Source organism: Crotalus tigris, unplaced genomic scaffold (genome assembly GCF_016545835.1).
Source record: "Crotalus tigris isolate CLP2741 ecotype Arizona unplaced genomic scaffold, ASM1654583v1 scf7180000023602.573895, whole genome shotgun sequence".
Taxonomy (NCBI): Eukaryota; Metazoa; Chordata; class Lepidosauria; order Squamata; family Viperidae; genus Crotalus; species Crotalus tigris.
The window spans coordinates 445,028-465,055 of NW_024100071.1; the positions used below are offsets into that span (position 1 = coordinate 445,028).

At 40.2% G+C, this 20,028-nt stretch overlaps 1 protein-coding gene across 2 annotated transcripts in view; it reads right to left on the reverse strand.

Annotated features, from left to right (window-relative positions):
- The window catches only part of LOC120297216 (sodium/hydrogen exchanger 2-like), an 85,544-nt gene that overhangs the window by 49,780 nt on the left and 15,736 nt on the right, over window positions 1-20,028 (reverse strand). For both annotated transcript variants that reach the window (XM_039319583.1, XM_039319585.1), the window contains exon 2: window positions 8,870-9,333. In XM_039319583.1, coding sequence (XP_039175517.1) covers window positions 8,870-9,333 — 464 coding nt within the window. The remainder of the gene's footprint in view (window positions 1-8,869; window positions 9,334-20,028) is intronic.

Here is a 20,028-nt window from a genome sequence, read left to right on the forward strand (position 1 = left end):
TTCTTACCCCTGCACGCGCGTGCCTGTGCGTTTTCCCCAGTGGTAGCCAAAAAGGGAGGGGAAGGGGCAATGGGAAGCATCCTTTGATACATCATTTATACTCCCGCCTCCCCAATCAGGCTTATTTGGAAATCGGTCCGACAGACCTGCCTTCCTCAATCAGCCACCGGGGGTTAAAATATCTTTCCCCATCGAGCGTTATAAAGCACCTTTTCCTTCCTTCCTTCCTTCCTTCCTTCCTTCCTTCCTTCCTTCCTTCCTTCCTTCCTTTCTTCCATCTCCTTCCCTTCCCCTTCAATCTCTCCTTCCTTCCTTTCTTCCTTCCTAACTCCTTCAATCTCCTTCCTTCTCCATCTCCTTCCTTTCCCCTTCAATCTTCCTTCCTTCCTTCCTTCCTTCCTTCTTTTCTTCCTTCTTTCCTTCCTTCCTTCCTTCAATTTCCTTCCTTTCCCCTTCAATCTCCTTCCTTCTCCATCTCCTTCCCTTCCCTTCCTTCCTTCCTTCCTTCCTTCCCCCTTCAATCTCCTTCCTTCTCCATCTCCTTCCTTTCCTCTTCAATCTTCCTTCCTTCCTTCCATCTCCATCCCTTCCTCTTCAATCTCTTTCTCCTTCCTTCTTTCCTTCCTTCCTTTCTTTCCCCTTCAATCTCCTTCCTTCTCCATCTCCTTCCTTTCCCTTTCAGTCTTCCTTCCTTCCATCTCCATCCCTTCCCCTTCAATCTCTTTCTCCTTCCTTCCTTCCTTCTTTTCCCTTCAATCTCCTTCCTTCTACATCTCCTTCCTTTCCCCTTCAATCTTCCTTCCTTCCCCTTCCCTCCCTCCCAACATTTTTGAGCAAGGAAGAGTAAGCTTCTCCAGCGAGCATTGCTATATTGTTTTTGTGACTAATCACTATGCTTTAATTATGTTCAATTCGTAGCAATGAGAATACACCCTGCATATCAGATATTTACATTACGATTCATAACTGTAGCAAAATTACAGTTATGAAGTAGCAACAAAAATAATTTTATAGTGAGGGGTTACCACAACATGAGGAACTGTATTAAGGGGTCACGGCATTAGAAAGGTTGAGAACCACTGCTTTAATTGGACTTAGGAATTGAATAAATATGGTAGATTGGGGACATTACCAATCATTTCATAGCAGATGGAACAAATGTAGCTTTCAAGTCGATTTCACAAATATAACACTGAACAGTTTATCCACACAATGAGCATGAGAGTTACTATGAGGGTTGCCCAATCTAAAATACTGTAGCAGTAGCACTTAGATTTATATATTGTTCCACAGTGCTTTGCAACAATCTCCAAGCAGTTTATAATGTCATCATATTGCCCTCAACAATCTGGGTCCTCATTTTACTGTCCTCAGAAATAGAAGGCTGAGTCAACCTTGAGCTGGTCAGGATGGCTGTAGGCAGAATTAGCTCTTCAGTACTGCATTCTAACCACTGCGCCACCAAAGGCCCACAAATGTCACTCAGCTTTAGCATATAGCTTCTGACTTGAAACTGTGTTTATTTTGATCCATATAGCCCAGGGGTGTCAAACTGCCAGCCCGCAGGCCGGACGCGTCATGAGGAAACCGTGCCCATCCTATTGCTGGCAATGGGGAAAAAGCTCTGATACGTTGCGTTATGTCACATTACGTTGCAAGTTTGACATGTCTGATCTAGTCCATCAAAGCTTTTAATAGCATCTTCTCTCCTGCCTAAGTTGGCAAAGCATGATTGCCATTAACATATTGATAGTGCCTTATGTCAAAGTAATGATTTAGAAGCTAACCAGCTTGTATAATGTGAGATGAATGATGCAATGTCAGCAGGAGTCTGTATCCCTTTAAGAGCTTGAGTATAAAAAGGAAGGCCTTGCTGGAGTCTTTCTCTCTCTCTCTCGTCTGTTTCCTGCTGTAATTGCTTTATGTTGGAGTTTGCTGTATTACCACATGTATATATTTTGTTCCTAGTGTATATTTGTAGATAGTGTAATATAAACCACCATTTAATACAAACCACTGTTTACTGTATTTACTCCTGGGTTACCTCAGCACAATTAGACTTTGCATGCTCTGACACCTTACTCCAGCCAACAGATAACTTCCTTAATGACTGCCTGTACATATTGAAATAACATGACACTTGTCCTGACATTCATATTTTTTCCAAACCTGCATTATTTATTTTAGAATTTTCTACACTGCCATTGTAAATTCATTGGCATCCTTCAGTCTCAAGAGACTATGGTAGATTGTTAATTAAGAAATTAATTAGTACTTTGACTCCTCAAAATATTTGAAATATAGTTATCCATTGCATCATAATAAAAATATGTATCTGTACTCTAGTGCAGGGACCAGCAAACTACAGATTGCAGATTGCCAGGCCTAAGCTTCGGCTGAGTTCTTGGGGTGAAAGACAGGGCCAAGTGACCAGGCATCCTGGGCAGCAGCAGTCATGTATCAGCAGCCTCCTTGCTGGCTTGTGGGCTGGTGCCATTCAGTTTCTGCCAGATTCCTTGGCTAAAATAATGCCAACTGTGCCCATGGAGAAGGAAGATGGGTGGGATCCAGCCCTTTACAGAAATGTTGGCTGACTCATGTTCTGCTGACTTGATTATTGAAGATTTTTATTATTGAAATCTTACTTAAGGTTACTTTCACTGCTGAGATAAAATAAAGGCCATACTCTCTAGTTTGTAAGTAATCTTACTCCAAAATTAAATTTAGTAATGAAGAATAAAAGAAAAAAAAATTAAGAAAAAATTATTATGGATGTTGGTATAATTTCTAATAACAAATACAATGCATTACAAATTTTATTTTATGCCAATGAGGATTCTCAGTCATCTAGGCAGAGTTGTCTAATAGTTGAGTCATGGCAGCTGGCTTTTTTATTTATTTATTTATTTATTTTTGAACTCTTTGTCTGCTTATCCAAGTAGCTACTTCAGTTTGAACAAGTTGGTTAGGGGACCCCATGTATGTCCTTCAGATTTCTCACTGAATTTGAATAGGCTTATTAGGTGAGTAGGCAGAGAGTCATTAAGGGTCCTTGCTCCTAAATCCTTCTCTTAGATGACTCCTTAAGTGTGATCTTCCTGGTGAATCTGTAAAGTGATCTTGATCTCCAACATTGTCAGGACAAGTCACTGGAATATAAATTGAGAGCAAACTCCACTCCTAGGTGATGTTACCTAGTTTGGGTAATGAAACATCTACAAGAGAACAACTAAGCTCAAAGAGCACCAGAGCAGGTTGTTCTCTCAAAGAGGAGTTTGGATTTAGCATAAATGGATTCTTTCATTCCTCTCCCAAAGAGGAGTTTGCAAGAGGAGTGAAGGAATCTGTTTATGCCAAAATGGAAAATCCTTCCTCAATAGAGGTGAAGGCCTCAGACACAAACAGTCTCCCAGTTTTTATGCTTCTCTTTCATCAATCCCCAAGAAGATAAAGACCACTTCACAAGTTCATGATTGAGGTCACATTTAATGATTCATCTAAGAGAAGAATTTAGGAACAATGACCCTTAAGGACTCTCTGCCTACTCTCCTAAGGAGCCTATTCAGATTAGATGAAAGGAAACCATCCTGGAGGACATATATGGGGTCCCCCTTACCAACTTGCTCAGACTGAAGAAGCTACTTGGATAAGCAACGAAACATTTCAAACCAAAAAAAAGAACAATGAAGTCCAGTTGCCGTGACTCAACTTCCGTAGAATAGAATAGAATAGAATAAAATAGAATAGAATAGAATAGAATAGAATAGAATAGAATAGAATAGAATAGAATAGAATAGAATAGAATAGAATAGAATAGAATGGATCTTGGAGGTCTTCTAGTCCAGCCCCCTACTCAAGCAGGAGAACCTATACCATTTCAGACAAGTGACTGTCTAGTCCAGTGGTTCTCAACCTGTGGGTCGGGACCCATTTGGGGTTGAACGACCATTTCACGGGGGTCGCCAAACAACGCAGTCCGCCATTTTTTCCCCCTTTTCCTTAGCTGTGCTACTCCCTTTTATTCTATTGGCTTTTGAAAGCCAATAGGAATTGTCCAGGCTGTCTCTGCCCTGCTGAGTCCACCAAAAGTCCCATTCTGCAAACGGTGCTGCACCAGTTGAGTAGTCCTCGACTTACGACCGGTTGAGTAGTCCTCGACTTACGACCGGTTGGGGGGGGTCGCGGCATTAAAAAGGTTGAGAATCACTGGTCTAGTCTTTTCTTAAAAACCTCCAGTGATGGAGCACCTACGATTTCTGAAGGCAAGCTGTTCCACTGATTAATTGTCCTCACTGTTAGGAAGTTTCTCCTTAATTCTAGGTTGCTTCTCTCTTTGGTCAGTTTCCAACCATTGTTTCTAGTCCTATTCTCTGGTGCTTTGGAGAATAGTTTGAGGCAGCCCCTCAAACATTGGAACACTACTATCATGTCACTCCTGTTTCTTTTCTTTAGACTAGCCAAACCCAAGTCCCGCAGCCTTTCTTCATATGTTTTAGTCTTCAGGCCTTTGATCATTTTAGTTGCTCTTCTCTGAACTTTTTCCAAAGTCTCAACATCTTTTTTGTACTATGGTGACCAAAATTGGTTGCAGTATTCCAGGTGTGGTCTTACTAGGGTTTTATATAGCGGTACTAATATGTGTGATCTTGATTCTATGCCTGTGTTTATACAACCTAGGATTGTATTAGCTTTTTTGGCTGCTGCTGCACACTGCTGGCTCATAGTCAAGTGATCGTCCATTAGGACTCCAAAGTCCCTTTCACAGTTACTGTTTTTGAGCCAGGTCTTGCCTAATCTGTACTTACACCTTTGATTTTTCCTGCCTAAATGTAAAATTTTGCTTTTCTCCACATTAAAATTCATTTTGTTGGATAGGGCCCATTGTTAAAGTTTGTCAAGATATTTTTGGATCCTGAGTTTGTCTTCTGGGGTGTTGGCGATTCCTGCCAGTTTAGTGTCATTTGCAAATTTGATGAATTCCCCTTTTATTCCCTCATCTAAGTCATTAATGAAGATATTAAAGAGTACTGGGCCAAGACGGAGCCTTGTGTACCCCATTGCTTACTACTCTCCATGTAGATGTAGTACCATTGAGGATACTTGCTGAGTACAGCCAGCTACAGATTCATCTAGTGATGGAGCAGCAGGTTGTGGTCTACTTTGTCAAATGCCTTACTGAAATCTAAGTATACTATGTTCACAGCGTTTTGCTGATCTACTAATTTAATCACTTTATCAAAGAATGAAATAAGACTGGCTTGGCATGATCTGTTTTTAACAAACCCATGCTGGCTGCTAGTTATAATTTTGTTTGCTTCTAGTTGTTTGCTGGTCTGTTTTTTGATCATCTTTTCCAGGATCTTTCTGGAAACGATTCTCATTCTCTTTTATGTCCTATAATAATGTATCACTACTCTATTCCCAGCTCCCTTGCTTTATTATAAGCATATATTAGTTATTTGCAGTTTCAGAGTAAATATGCCAGGAATCACAAATGAAGTTATTTCTCATGACTTAGGGCTTTGTAAAACTCCAGAAAACTTCATTCTTACCTATAATTCTTTGTTACTCTTTCCAACTTCAGAACTTCAGATATTGTTTTCTATTGATAATCAAATAGCATGTAATTGAACAACAATTTGTCAACAATCTATCAAATTAACCATATCTTGTCCTAAGTTATATATGGTTCGCAGAAAATAGAAGTAAAACATGTTTGCTATACTTGCTGTAAACTGGATGTACTGGCAAGAGGCACGGTATGCATATCCTATTAGCCCTGCTTGGTGAAATTGTATCTCATTAGCCTGTGAGAAAGCAATAACCATATTACAAGCAACAAGGAATTGGACCACACAAAAAAGCTAGAAATAGTGAAAGGAGGTGCCAGTGTATTTGATGCAGCGACAGAAATAGAAATCTGAGCAGTGTGCTCCCATCTCAATTTGAAACACCCTGCTCTTCCTTGTTCTACTCCTCAGGCATTCCTGGTGCATATCAAATATCAACCATTAAAGATAGATATTAATCTTGTTTATATTCTGCAGAATGAAACTGCAATACTTTTCCAGATGGTGGCAATTGCACATTGCATGCTCCATTAAAATGAAAATGGAGGAGAAAGGCAAAAATGAACCTTCTTTGTTATGAAAACTGTACATGAATTTTATAAAGTATTAATCTGGCAGTTTCTAAAATGGTTCAGCCCAACACATTTTTACCTCTTCCTCTTGCTGAATATGGGATGCATATTGGAGGTTGTTGGAGTAAAAAAAATGGTAGGAATTAAATATATGAATACATAATTTAGGAAAAAATACTATATGATGTTGTCATTAGCAAGACAGGAATCTTATGACACCTTGAAAACTAACTCATGTTTTCATGGCATAAAATCTATGTGATGAACAGGGATGTAGCCACCAAATAACTATTTTCATAGAGGTCATTCATTGTCATATGGATGGCCATTAACTTTCAGTCACTCCTATATTCATCTTTTCTTTTCTTTTTTTTTAAAAAGTAGGATAGAAAAATTACCTTATTTTTCCATGTATAAGACGCTATTTTTTCCTGCAAACACCGTGTTCAAAAATCAGGTGCGTCTTATAGAAGTGCAGCGTCTTATGCATGAAAAAATAATGGTAACCTCCATAGCCTAGGGCATGCCTGTGTGAGTTCCCACTGAAGCCATCTTCTATGACCCGTTTTTCACCAGTGCAGCTCGGGCTGAAGCCGCAAGAGGTCCCGGGAAGCCGCCTCAGTACAGTGATTAATGGACGAGGGGATTGGTGGGACTAAGTCCGCAGAGCGGCATCTGATCGGAGGAAGTTGCCTCCCTTGTGTGATGGTACCGAGAAATACCAGTAATGGGGGGGCGTCTTATAGATGGAAAAATACAATAATACAAAACTTAATTCAAATAATTTCAGTCGCTAAAGACATTACTATAAACTGTTTCTATTTATGACTTTTAGATACAACTTTCCTATGGGAAAATTTACTAATCCTTCATCTGGTTACTGATAGAGCTGCCTATGTGATGAGCTTAAAATAGTGAAATAAGTACTTGTGGGCTTGTGATTGTAACAGAATTACTTGTGATGTAGCCATAATAAAAGTATTGAAGCTTTTTTTCTGAATGAAAGTTTAGATTCAGCATACAAACTCTATATGTTTGCTTTCTAAGTTTTCTTTTTAGTTTAAAATTAAATAGTGACTATTGGAGTTGGGCAGCTAATGAATTCAAATAAATAAATAAGATTTCACTATAGCTAAAGTATGTGTAATATTTAGTTTACATTTCTTACCATATTATAGGAATATAGGTTTATTCTTATTAAGTATGAAAAGTTAGGTCATCATTTGTCTATTTTAACATGAAAAATAACTAGACAACTTAAGAATTTGGTTTTTCTGTATTTTTTTTTAAAGATTAACACCACCTTTTAATGAGCTGCATTCTGTATAACTATCTGTTTAGTTCATTAGTAAGACAATTAGTGAAGTGAAATATGTGTTCTTGTGATTTATAAGGAAAAAGAATGAGTACAAATTATATGAATTACAATACATGATGACAAAAAGTATGTTTATATCTGTTAAAACTTTAGCAGAATGTTTAAAATATTAATAGCAATTCATTCAATGAGTTATCTTTTATCTCTCAAATAACTGATCAAACATCTTTTGCTAGAAGGACAGGATAATTAACCAACTATCTATTCCTTTGCAAAACAAAATTCAAACTCCTCTTCCAAATGCAGGGACTGAGGTCAGAATCAGCAGAACTCATTAATGGGATATTACAATATTTTCACATTTGATTTAACAGCTAAAGGGTGAAACTCAGAGTCTCTGAGCTACAAATTAGTTGAGATCTTTACAAGTTTATGGTGTTGTTTGCAAAATAGAATTACCATTCACACCAGGAAGTATTTCAAAGGTGGTTTTAGCTTTTATTGGAAATGATTTACACATTCTGATGCCCTCAGAGATTTTATCCAGTTAACTAATAAATTTTTCTATTTTTCTATTTTACTTCCTGTGTGATGAATACCACCATATCCTAGATGAAATTAAAATGCATTTCTTTCTTGTTACCAAATCAGTATATCTGATAAAATGCATTTTGAAATCTATGTTTATGGCAGGATGTACGATACCATTCTTAAAATCAGGGAATAATTAGACTTCTCTTGACCCTAGTGGAACCATTGTAGACTGTCATTCTAATGTTACTCATCAGTTAAAGGATGCTGGTTAATTAGAGAATGTGGATCTGTATTTCTGGAACTTGCACTGAAACATTATGGGGAGGGTAGGAAAAAAAGGTAGGGTAAGAAAGCTAAAAGGCAATTGTTGGGGGCAATATGCTGAAGCCACTTAAAGAGGTCTGTAAAGCACAGTGAAGTGGTATATAAGTCTAAGGCAGGGGTGTCAAACTGCTGGCCTGCAGGCCGGACACGTCACGAGGAAACTGCGCCCACCCCATTGCCGGCAATGGGGAAAAAGCTCAGATACATCGTGCAATGTCACGTGATGTCGCGAGTTTGACATGTCTGATCTAAGAGCTATTGCTATCTAAATAAAATCCAACTGTTTTTAACATGAGGGGTTTTTTTAACCTTGCCCCACAAATGTCTGCTTATGCAAGAGAGTTGTGTGAAATAAGCAATCAAATAGAATATTTAGATTATTGAATGATACTGAATGTTTTGAAATCCCTTCTTCTCTTTGTTCTTTACCCTCCTAGAACAAAAATCTGAAAATTTTTATAAAAGGTACCTAGTTTTGCTTTTTTCCTGGTTTTATTGCATAAATAACTTCAAATGTTTTGTCTGCATGCATTTGTAGATATGTGACTTACCACAGTTACAGCATCATTTAAGAGAGATTCTCCAAAAACTAAGATATACAGCTGCTCGTTGACATGAATATTTTCAAAGACAGCCAGCACAGCCACAGGATCCACAGCTGAAATCAAACTCCCAAAAAGCAGGCTCTGCAGTAGAGTGATGTCACTCAAACCAAAGGCCTCAATCTGGCAAATGGCAAAGAGGGAAATGCCAATGCCAAAAGAATTCCAGAGTGTGCCCACAACAGCATACAAAAAAATGGTCCCAAAGTTCTCAAAGAAGAGGCGTGTTGGCATAAAATAACCAGCATCAAGGACAATTGGAGGAAGAAGATATAAGAAAAAAACATCGCTCTTCATCACTGGTGGAGATTTTTCCTGTACCCCAAATATAATTCCACCTAAAATCAGTCCAATCACAATAAGGAGACAACTTTCTGGAACTATCTGGGGCAATTTGTGGTAGAGATGAAAACCTTCAAATTAATGGAGAAAGAAGGAGAAAGAGAAGAAATATTATTTTGTGACAAAAACCCTTATGATATTTTACTTAAAATGTTAATTTTATTTATTTCTGTATTTAAACTATTCCCTCTCATGCATTTTTATAAGCTTACAATTAAACCCTCAAAGAAAAAAGAAATCAGTTAATACACATAGTTTCATTTATTACAAGTGCCATAAAACCAAACAGTCAAACTATAAAATTTCTATGAGCAAAATCTGCGGGAAAAAATTAGCCTGTAAGGCAATATTTATTCATTTTATTTTATTTATTATTATATTATATTATATTATATTATATTATATTATTAATTATATTATTATCCTGCCTTTATTATGTGGGAAGTCAGCCCCCCAGAGAAGGAAATATTAAAAGGGCAGAAAAATATATTTCCTCAAAGGATCTTAAAGACTCAGAAAAGCATGCCCAGTTTTTTTCTTAATAGCCTCAAGTCTCCCTCCCCCAAGCAGAAACCAGCTCTGTAGAAATGCAGATGTAAAGAATCCAGAAAGGTTGGAGGCCCCCAGCTAGAAGCTTAGGAAGACAAAGATGCCTAAAATCTATATACCCCCACCCAAACCCTAAGACAGGACAAAAAAGGATTAACCCACAGATGCCAAAGGGACACAGGTTAAAGTACATGAAACAGGAAATACAAAGCCTCAAACAGGAACTGAAAACAACTCCAAACAAAAGCCCAAGAGGGTATACATGTACTCTCTCTTCTTCCAGAGCCATTTTCTCTCCTCTTCAATAAACTAAAACCTTCTTCCTAAACAATCGCTGTTGAGTCCTCGAGTCAATGGTGAAAGAAGAGCACACATTCTGTTAATTCCAACAGCCTTTTATTCTCAGTTGTTCTCTCTCCGATACAACTCTGAGGCTCGCAGGTCTCTCTGTCTCCTTTAATAGAATCCCCGGGCAAAAAGGTAACAATCTGGCGCGCTTCCGCGCCTCGCGCATGCGCGCAAGGCCGGTGCCACTCAGTCTGGTCCCGGGCAGCTTGCAACAGCCCGGGACCATTGCAACATCCCGAGCCTGCCTTTGCAGGCTCAGGATACAACACCCTGATGAAAGTTAGCCCAGAAGGAAATATTAAAAAGGGCAGAAAAATATATTTTTCCTCAAAAGGACTTTTTAAAACCAAACTTGGCCCCAAATCTATCTCTCTGCCCCAAGCAAGACTTTAGCCCTATACAAATGCAAATGTAAAACCATCAGAAAGTTGGAGCTAGAGCAATCAAGAAGACAAAAGAGAAGATCTGCATACCCCACCCAAACTCTAGGAGTCAGCCCCATCACCTGGGAAGCAGGATATGATAATAGAATTAAACCACAGATATCAAGGCCTAGACAAACACTCAGAAACAGTCTCAAGGTTCATGCCACAGGAACAGGAAACTATTCCAAACAAAAGGCTAGGGGGTGTATAAAACCTACTGCCCATGTGCTCAATCTCTCTCTGTGCTCTCTGTTCTTCTCTCTCCTCTGTACTTTCCTGAAGAACTATCTTTCTGCAATAAACTGTAACCTTCTTCCCAAAGCAGTCACCATGTTTGCTTATTTATTCCCGGCTTGGATGAACCAGGATGAAGACTTTACTTCTAACAATTTGGCACCCCGAGATGGGACTCCAAGCTAACCTCTCCAATGGACTGAGACTGGTAAGCCCCATCTTGCCGGCAGCAGACCCCCTTGTGTCTGTGGATGGGTTTCCCAGGCCTTGCCCATGTGGAGCTAGGGTAGTAAAGGGAGTTTTGAGAGTTTGAGCTCAAGGGCTGCTTTGGAAAGAAGTGAAGGTGAGTACCTCTAAATTTTAAGTTTAAAGCCCAGGGGAACAAAGAAATGTGTGTATTTCTGTTTGTGTGAGTGAGAAGACTTTTTTTCCCCAATCACAGTTGGATTTTGCTCCTTCTGGTCTTTCCTAGCCGCAGAAAGGATCTGTTTAATTGGCAGAACCTGCAAAGCATGGGGGTTGGCCAGAGCACAGAACCTTTTGTTAGGGAAAAGGGAGAGACTGTGTGAAAATGAAATGGAATGAGTGAATGAAAGAATTGGATTTGGGCAACTAGCTGGTAAGGCTCTGTAAGCAAAGCAAAGTTTGGAAAGAAGTCTCACAAGGAGACTTCGACTGTTAGGAAAGAAGTCTCATAAGAAGACTTCGACTGTGTTAGGAAAGAAGTCTCATAAGAAGACTTCTACTGTGTTAGGAAAGAAGTCTCACAAGGAGACTTCGACTGTGTAGTGTATGAAAGAAAAATAGACTTTGCTTAGGGCTTTGCTGGGAAACCAATTTGGCTAAATAAAGGTACTTAAAAAGGAAAATAAGAAATAGTGATTCTCTCTCTTTCTCTCTCTCTTCTCTATGCAACCACGTGGTATGTTTAAAATGTGTGCCTTCCCTAACTTGAGTTATCTGAAATTTATGGTGGGAATGACTAGGATGTGTAAAACTAAGACTTCTGTTCTCTTGTCTTTGTGTATATATGTTTGTCAAAGTCTGTGCGTGAGAGGTAAATGTGACTGTTAACTGTTTCAAATCCAAAGGAAAAAGAATTTTAAATTCTGCTAGAAATCATGCTTAAAAATAAGCCACAAAAAGGAAATACCTCACTCTGTTTGTCTGGCCAACAAACAGAGTGAAGAAAAAAAAATGTGTTTGTTTGTTTGTTTGTTTGTTTGTTTGTTTGTTTTCCTTTCTCTCTGTGTACACTCAAGAACAGCCTTAAGTTACCAGGAGGGATTGTTTTAAGTTTATCTGTTGGAAAAGTTTCACTTGCATTTACTGTATGTGCTTTATTTATCTTTTTCCTGAAAAATGTGTGTCTATCTACAAGAGCCTTTTGAAGCTCAAGTCTGCTTGTCTGGGGAAATAATTTTCCTAAGTTACTTTTCACATCCTAAAACTTACTGGTGAAACTACTATGAAATTTTTCTGAAACAACTAAGCATTTTCGAATCTCTAAAATAATGTGGTCTATTTTAGAATAAATGTTAAAGGCAGATTCTCCTGCCCTTGGCAAGTTGCACATATTAAAATATTAGGCTTTTAAAATTATTTGGAGTTTTCAGCATTCTCAAACTGTCTGCAAGCTACCCCCCTCCCAATTTTTTTCCTGCCCTTTGTTCTCCATACCTTTTGTCTGCCTCTCCTGGTAGAGTCCACCCAGAAAGCGGGGGGGAGACCTTGTTCTTGTATCTTTCAGCCCTGAAACCCTCTCCCAAGCCTTTGGAAGCAGAACACACAGACCCAGATGCTGCCTCCATCCATTTGAGCCATGGAATTGAGTTTTGAATCCAGCCATCCACTAAAAAGCCACCATGCAATCTGAGTGGAACATCTTCCCAAGTCCTACCATTTACCCAGATGCCTGTGAGAGCTGCAGAAGGAAGGTGGTGCCATGTGAAGCCTCAGAAGAGAAAATTAAGACTGTGGGGGGAGGGTGGAAACTCATTGTAAACTTTTCTTTCTTGCCCCATTTGTATTGTAACAAGCCAGTTGAATGTATTAATGGAGAGATGGCATTTAGGAATATGTGGCAGAACAAGTACTGAACACCTTGGACTTCTATCTGGTGGGAGGGAAAATTGATCCAGAATGTTTGTATTGACTATTTTGTAAAAGTAGCTGCACATACATGCACACACACACACACCATTCAGAATTACACTTGAGTCTATCCCCTCCACCTACCTTTAGTAAAGTTCTCCAGGCTGATTTTTGCTCTATTGCACCAAAGCTTTGTGGGACCAACTTCTAACAGATTCCAAGGGGGAGGGAACCAAGCCCCCTCAGGTGATTTGCAATTCATATGCCCTGACTAAGGAAGCAACAGGAAAAGAGATCCCAAACTTCAGCCCTGAATATCTTGCACTGTTGGGCTCAGATTGGGATTCCTAGAGCTCATTATGTGCAATTTAAAGAAAAATTTAATAGCCTGGCATACTGTATGGCTAACCTCAATTGGGCATTACAAACCTGGATGCACTGAATTAAGAGCTAAGGCAGGAAACAACCCTTGAAATTGGGCAGCCAGTGATCATGTACTAAGAAAAACCATGGCTGTGAAGAATTTTGGGAGGTATGCAAACCTGACTGGAAGCTAAAGGGGATATCCAACATTTGAAAATGATTGGCACAGAATATTGGACACTATAAATTTCTTTTCCACTTAACAAAATTTTGCCCTGACTTTTAGAACTTTATGGGTGCAAGCTCCCCTTTTGGGAGCCACTAAAGGGATCTTTTTCTGCTGCCTCCATTAATGTCTTATTATTATTATTATTTTGCTTAACAGTTTAAAAGCTTGCCTACCAAGTCTCCCTGACCAGATCAATTTTAATGTTGTGCCAATAAGTGTGTCATAAATTCACACTTAAGGCACAAAGCGGGGGATTGATGAAAGTTAGCCCAGAAGGAAATATTAAAAAGGGCAGAAAAATATATTTTTCCTCAAAAGGACTTTTTAAAACCAAACTTGGCCCCAAATCTATCTCTCTGCCCCAAGCAAGACTTTAGCCCTATACAAATGCAATGTAAAACCATCAGAAAGTTGGAGCTAGAGCAATCAAGAAGACAAAAGAGAAGATCTGCATACCCCACCCAAACTCTAGGAGTCAGCCCCATCACCTGGGAAGCAGGATATGATAACAGAATTAAGCCACAGATATCAAGGCCTAGACAAACACTCAGAAACAGTCTCAAGGTTCATGCCACAGGAACAGGAAACTATTCCAAACAAAAGGCTAGGGGGGGTATAAAACCTACTGCCCATGTGCTCAATCTCTCTCTGTGCTCTCTGTTCTTCTCTCTCCTCTGTACTTTCCTGAAGAACTATCTTTCTGCAATAAACTGTAACCTTCTTCCCAAAGCAGTCACCATGTTTGCTTATTTATTCCCGGTTTGGATGAACCAGGATGAAGACTTTACTTCTAACAACCCCTTCCCCCCGGATGAGACTTATTAAACTTTATGGGTAGTTATATGCGACTTCAACACAAGCGTGGTGTGCCAACCTATGGAACCTGCACATCTGTTGCAGCTACTCACTAGCCACACTACAGCATGGTACCAGGCTATTGTTTTGGAATTAAGTGCCCAACACCCACACTTCCAAGTTCCCCAAACAACAGCAGGCACCCTCTTCACCTCCTATGCTTTGACAGCAAAGTTACAAAATCTTCAAGGTATTTGGGAGATCTTTTTACTCTCTGTGACCTCTTCAGGTTCTGAGAACTCCCTAATTCCTCTTGTGCAGAGATTGGAGTAGAGTTGCCCCCTCTTTTAAATCCTGGTGGTCCCCCTGAACTGGGTCCTGTTGCCTGGTCTGCTTGCTTGCCCACCGGGCTCGTCAGACCAGGACTTTGCTCCCCACTGTACCTGGTTGACCTGCAGGTCCTTGGGCCCCTCTAAGTGCGCGCCAGTATTTGGCATTTCTGTAGTACTCTCCAAGTCCACAATGGACCTATCAAGGGAACGCGTCCCTTCACTTCCAAGCCCCGTAACGGGATTATCTGGGGTTTCTGCAGTGTCCCAATACTCGGTTGCCCCCCCCACCATTTGTAAAGGTAATCTACTTAGGCCATCAGCATGGCCCATTTCCTTGCCAGGTTTGTGAACCAATGAAAAATCATAGGCTGACAGAAAGATAGACCATCTCAGCATTCTAGGGGAGATGATATGGGGAGTTTGTTTGTTTGTGGTAAACAACCCCAACAGAGGCTTATGGTCAGTATAGACCGTGAAATGTCTACCATATAGAAAATCATGGAATTTTTTAATTCCAGCGACAATGGCCAAGGCTTCTCTATCTATCTGGGCGTAGTTTCGCTCAGCAGAGGACAAGGTTCTGGAGTAATATGCAACAGGAACCTGAGTTCCATCAGCTCTTAAGTGGCTAAGTACAGCTTCACCCCATAAGGGGAAGCATCACAAGTGATGCACACAGGAAGAGTTTCATTAAAATGTGCAAGCACATCATTTGATGTAAGTAAGGCCTTGACCTCATTGAAACTTTTTTCATGTGCTTGGGACCACTGCCACACTGCCTGCTTGTCTAAAAGTCTATGAAGTGGCTCTGCTACATTGGTTTTGTTAGGTATGAAAGCATTGTAAAAATTCAAGAGGCCCAGGAAAGCTTGTAACTCAGCTTTAGACTTAGGCCTAGGAGCTTGCAGTATGGCCTTCAATTTAGACTCAGCAGGGTGAATACCCCTACATCTATTCTGAATCCCAGGAAATCTGTAGAAGACACTCCAATTTTGCATTTGTCTTTTTTAAGCTTTAGGCCCGTTTTTCTGAAACGCAGCAGAACAGCCCTCAATCTCTCAGCTAAATTCTGAGTGGATTCTCCTGCAATAAGGGCATCATCAAAATAGGGGCAAACCCCTGGTATACCTCTCAGAGTGTTTTCCATTACAGTTTGGAAGATTCCAGGAGCTACATTTACTCCAAATTGTAGTCTCTTGGCTTTGAATGCCCCCCTATGAGTTACAATAGTCTGTGCTTCAGCAGCAGCTTCATCAACAGGTAACTGTTGATAAGCCTGTGCCAAGTCTAGCTTTGCAAAAACACGCCCTCCTTTGAGGGAAGCCAAAATATGGCTGACTACAGGTACAGGATACGCATGCTGTTGCAATGCCTTATTTAGAGTGCATTTGTAGTCTGCACAGATGCGAATGTCCCCATTAGCCTTGAGAGGCATAACTATGGGGTTTCCCATGGACTTGAGTCAACAGGTTCTAAAACACCTTGCTGGATCAATTTGTCCAATTCAGCATCAATTTTCCCTTTTAAAGCAAAGGGTACTCTCCTTGCTTTCACCCTAATAGGAGTGACAGTGGGGTCCAGTTTCAAAGAAACTGGGGGGGCTTTGTAAGCTCCCAGCTGGGGGCTGAAGACATCTGCAAACTCTTTGCAGACTTCCTGTAGGCCTAGCGTTTGCAAATTGTGTAGCCCTGTAACTTGGATTCCCAAGGCCTCAAACCAATCGAGTCCAATGAGACTCGTTCGTTCACCCCCAACTACCAATACATCTAATGGACCTTCAAAATCCTTGTATTGTACTGTAAGGGTGGCCTCCCCCTTTACACACACCTTGGAATTTTGGAAGTCTGTTAAGACTATATTGGATGGCCTAAGCTTGGCCTGGAACCCAAATCTTTCTGAAAGTGTGGATAGAAATGATTGAAAGGGCAGACCCAGTGTCCAGTTCCATAACCAATGGAACTCCTTGCAACCTCACCTTAAGTGACAGTTTCTTTTTAAGTGGACTGTGTGTGCCTGTTCTATAGATGCTTCTACGTGATACACAGAAACCCACCCTGTTTTGGCTGGGGACCCTGGTACCTTTCAGGCACAATTCTTCTCGGGTTGTACCTTCTGATGGCCCAGACACACAGCTGCTATGTGGCCTTGCTTGCCACATGCTCTACAGATAGCAGAACGGAACCTGCAGTCGGTCCTCTTGTGGCAACCTCCACACCCGAAGCACTTGAAGACTTTTCTTTGCCTTCCTTCTGCTTTCTTTCGCTGGATGGGTAAAGATGATCCACCTCATCTTCAGGATCTGCCTCCGAGCTCTCCTGGACTCCCTCATGGTGCACAGAGACTGCTTCTGGGTTGTTCCTGATAGGCTTCATATTCTTGACCGCCCCACCTGCTGCCTCTTCTGCAGTGACCTCTCTCAAGGCATCTTGGAAGGAAATGTCTTCTCTTGCAAAGAGTCTCTGTTGCGAGTCTCTGTTCCTAAGCCCGCATACAAATCAGTCTCTCAGCATTTCTTCTAAATCTTTAAAGTCAAGTCTGCAATGTATTCTTTGGCTGATTCACCAGCTCTTTGATCCCTCTGTTCAAATGTGTGTCTCCACGCAATAACAGACAACTTGGGCTGAAAATGTTCCTTCAATAACTTCTTTAAATCTGTGTAAGTGACAGATTCAAGAGGAGCAGGGGCTGCCAAATTTTCTGCAATTTCAAATGCTTCTTGACCACAGACACACAGCAAAGTAGCGGCCTTCAAGCCATCTTCTCTAACTTGATTCACTCTAAAGTAATTTTCTACTCTAGCAACATAAGACTCCCATCTTTCTGGGTGAGTAACGTTGAATTCAGACAATCTCCCTATCTTCGCCATCCTTGCTTCTTACTCTAGGAAGGGGTCTATCAGCCAGCTTACCTTCAGTGACCCTGTACTGGCAGGCCAGGTGCTGAGTTTAACGCCGTCTTCCTCTCTCCAGGACTCTTGGGGTAAGCTTACAAATCTTCTTCTTTAATCTTGCAAGCAATCCCATCTTCGTCACCAGTGTTGAGTCCTCGAGTCAATGACGAAAGAAGAGCACACATTCTGTTAATTCCAACAGCCTTTTATTCCCAGTAGTTCTCTCTCCGACACAACTCTGAGGCTTGCAGGCCTCTCTGTCTCCTTTAATAGAATCCCCGGGCAAAAAGGTAACAATCTGGCGCACTTCCACTCCTCACGCATGCGCGCAGGGCCAATGCCACTCAGTCTGGTCCCGGGCAGCTTGCAACAGCCCAGGACCATTGCAACATCCCGAACCTGCCTTTGCAGGCTCAGGACACAACAATCGGCATGTTGTTTATTCGTGGCTTGGACTGAACCAGGATGAAGACTTTTCCTTCAACAATTATTTTTAGAAATAACCAGCTTGGAACTCATGAGATAACTTTATTTTTCATTACTTGATACCAAAGCTTTAAAACTGCTTAGATAAAATGATTAATTCAGACTTTAATTAATCTTGTAGTTTTGCAAAAGTTTCCTTAAAAGGGTGGTGCTTTAAGGTTTTTAGCTGAGATATACAGTGTTTTGTAAGTATCAACATTAGATTAAAAGTTTGATGAAATGGTTCATTCTTTGGAGAGAAAATTCTACATACTAGAGTTGCAGACTAGCCTGAGAAGTTCAAAAAAACATCCCAGAGAAAAGAAAAGGCATTTTTTGCAAAAAGCCTATATCAGTGGTTCTCAACCTGTGGGTCGGGACCCCATTTGGGGTCGAACGACCATTTCACGGGGGTCACCAAACAACGCAGTCCGCCATTTTTTCCCCCTTTTCCTTAGCTGTGCTACTCCCTTTTATTCTATTGGCTTTTGAAAGCCAATAAAATAGACTCTCTTGAATAGAGTCTAATTCTATTGGCTTTCAAAAGCCAATAGGAATTTCCAGGCTGTCTCTGCCCTGCTGAGCCCGCCAAAAGTCCCATTCTGCAAACGGTGCTGCACCAGTTGAGTAGTCCTCAACTTACGACCGGTTGGGGGTCACGGCATTAAAAAGGTTGAGAACCACTGGCCTAGATGGATATTCCCATGAATTTATTTGGAGTCCTTTAGTGATTGGACCCTGAATCTGGGTCTATCTGAGTCTATGGAGATTCTCAGTAATCCAGGTCATGGTTGTCCCAAAGGTGCTTTTTCAAAAGGCAACTGGATTTTGTTTTTCCTTGAGGCTATTTCAATTCTCATCCAAGAAGCTTCTTCAGTTCTGAAACTTCTTGAAGGAAAAACAAAATCTAGTTGCCTTTTGAAAAAGCATCCTTGGCACATCCTGAATGAGTCTGTTTCTTCAGCAGGTATGAACCAGGTAGCATTCTATTCATTGGATGTGCCCATTCATACACAAACAGTCTCACTTTTCACTACAGCCTTTGAGACTCTGATTTTGCTCTGGCAGGCTGAGGAAACTATCTAGAACAGGCATGTCAAACTGCCAGCCCCTGGGCCGGATGCATCATGCCGAAACCATACCCGGCAATGGGGAAAAAGTCATGCAAGTTTGACATGCCTGATCTAGAATAATGTAATCTGAGGGAAAAGAGAAGTCACAGCCTACATTTTACACAATCCAAGATGTCAGCCCTATCAGTGGATAGAACAAGATCTACAGGTATTTCAGGCAGTACTTTGTAGTTCCTGGAAGCAATATGGGGCTGTTTGGACTATGAATGTATTCAAATCAGAAGAATGAATAAAAATAGACAAAAAAAGAATTAAAAGATAGGAAAAAGTCAAGGAAAAATCCAGATAAAAGTGCAGGGAAAAAGAAATGAAAAAGTAAAAAAACAATAAATAAATAACTTCCTACTTTTTTGATACAGATATAGATAAAAATACATCAAACTCTTACTTTAAAATTACCAATATTCCATATTATTTCTAAAATTCCACTTAATTCTAATCAAATTCCAAAATCACAATTTCATTTCCTTCATATTCTCACAAAAAGTCCAAAAGTAGTCTCCAAGTAGGTTATAAAATTAGTCAAATCTTATATTTAGTCAAAGCTGTCAAATTCACCATTTCCACCAATTCCATATGCTTAACCATCCATTCTTCCATTGTAGATATTTTTAAGTCTTTACATTTTTGTGCATATAAGATTCTTGCCATTGTTATCATATATAAAAATAAAATTCCAAAAGACCTTTGAATCTGTTCGTATATTAACCAGGAAAGGAAAATGTCTGGTTTCAACTATACATTTACTTAAAAACTTCTGAATCAAAAACCAAACTCTTGTAGTGTAGCCTTATGTATGAAATTGGCTGTTGCAGAGAATTGTATCTTATAGATGAGTCTAAACAAAGACTAACTTGTCTACTATTGGCTGTCTGAGCTCTCATTAATTGTCTAAGGGCCCTTCTACAA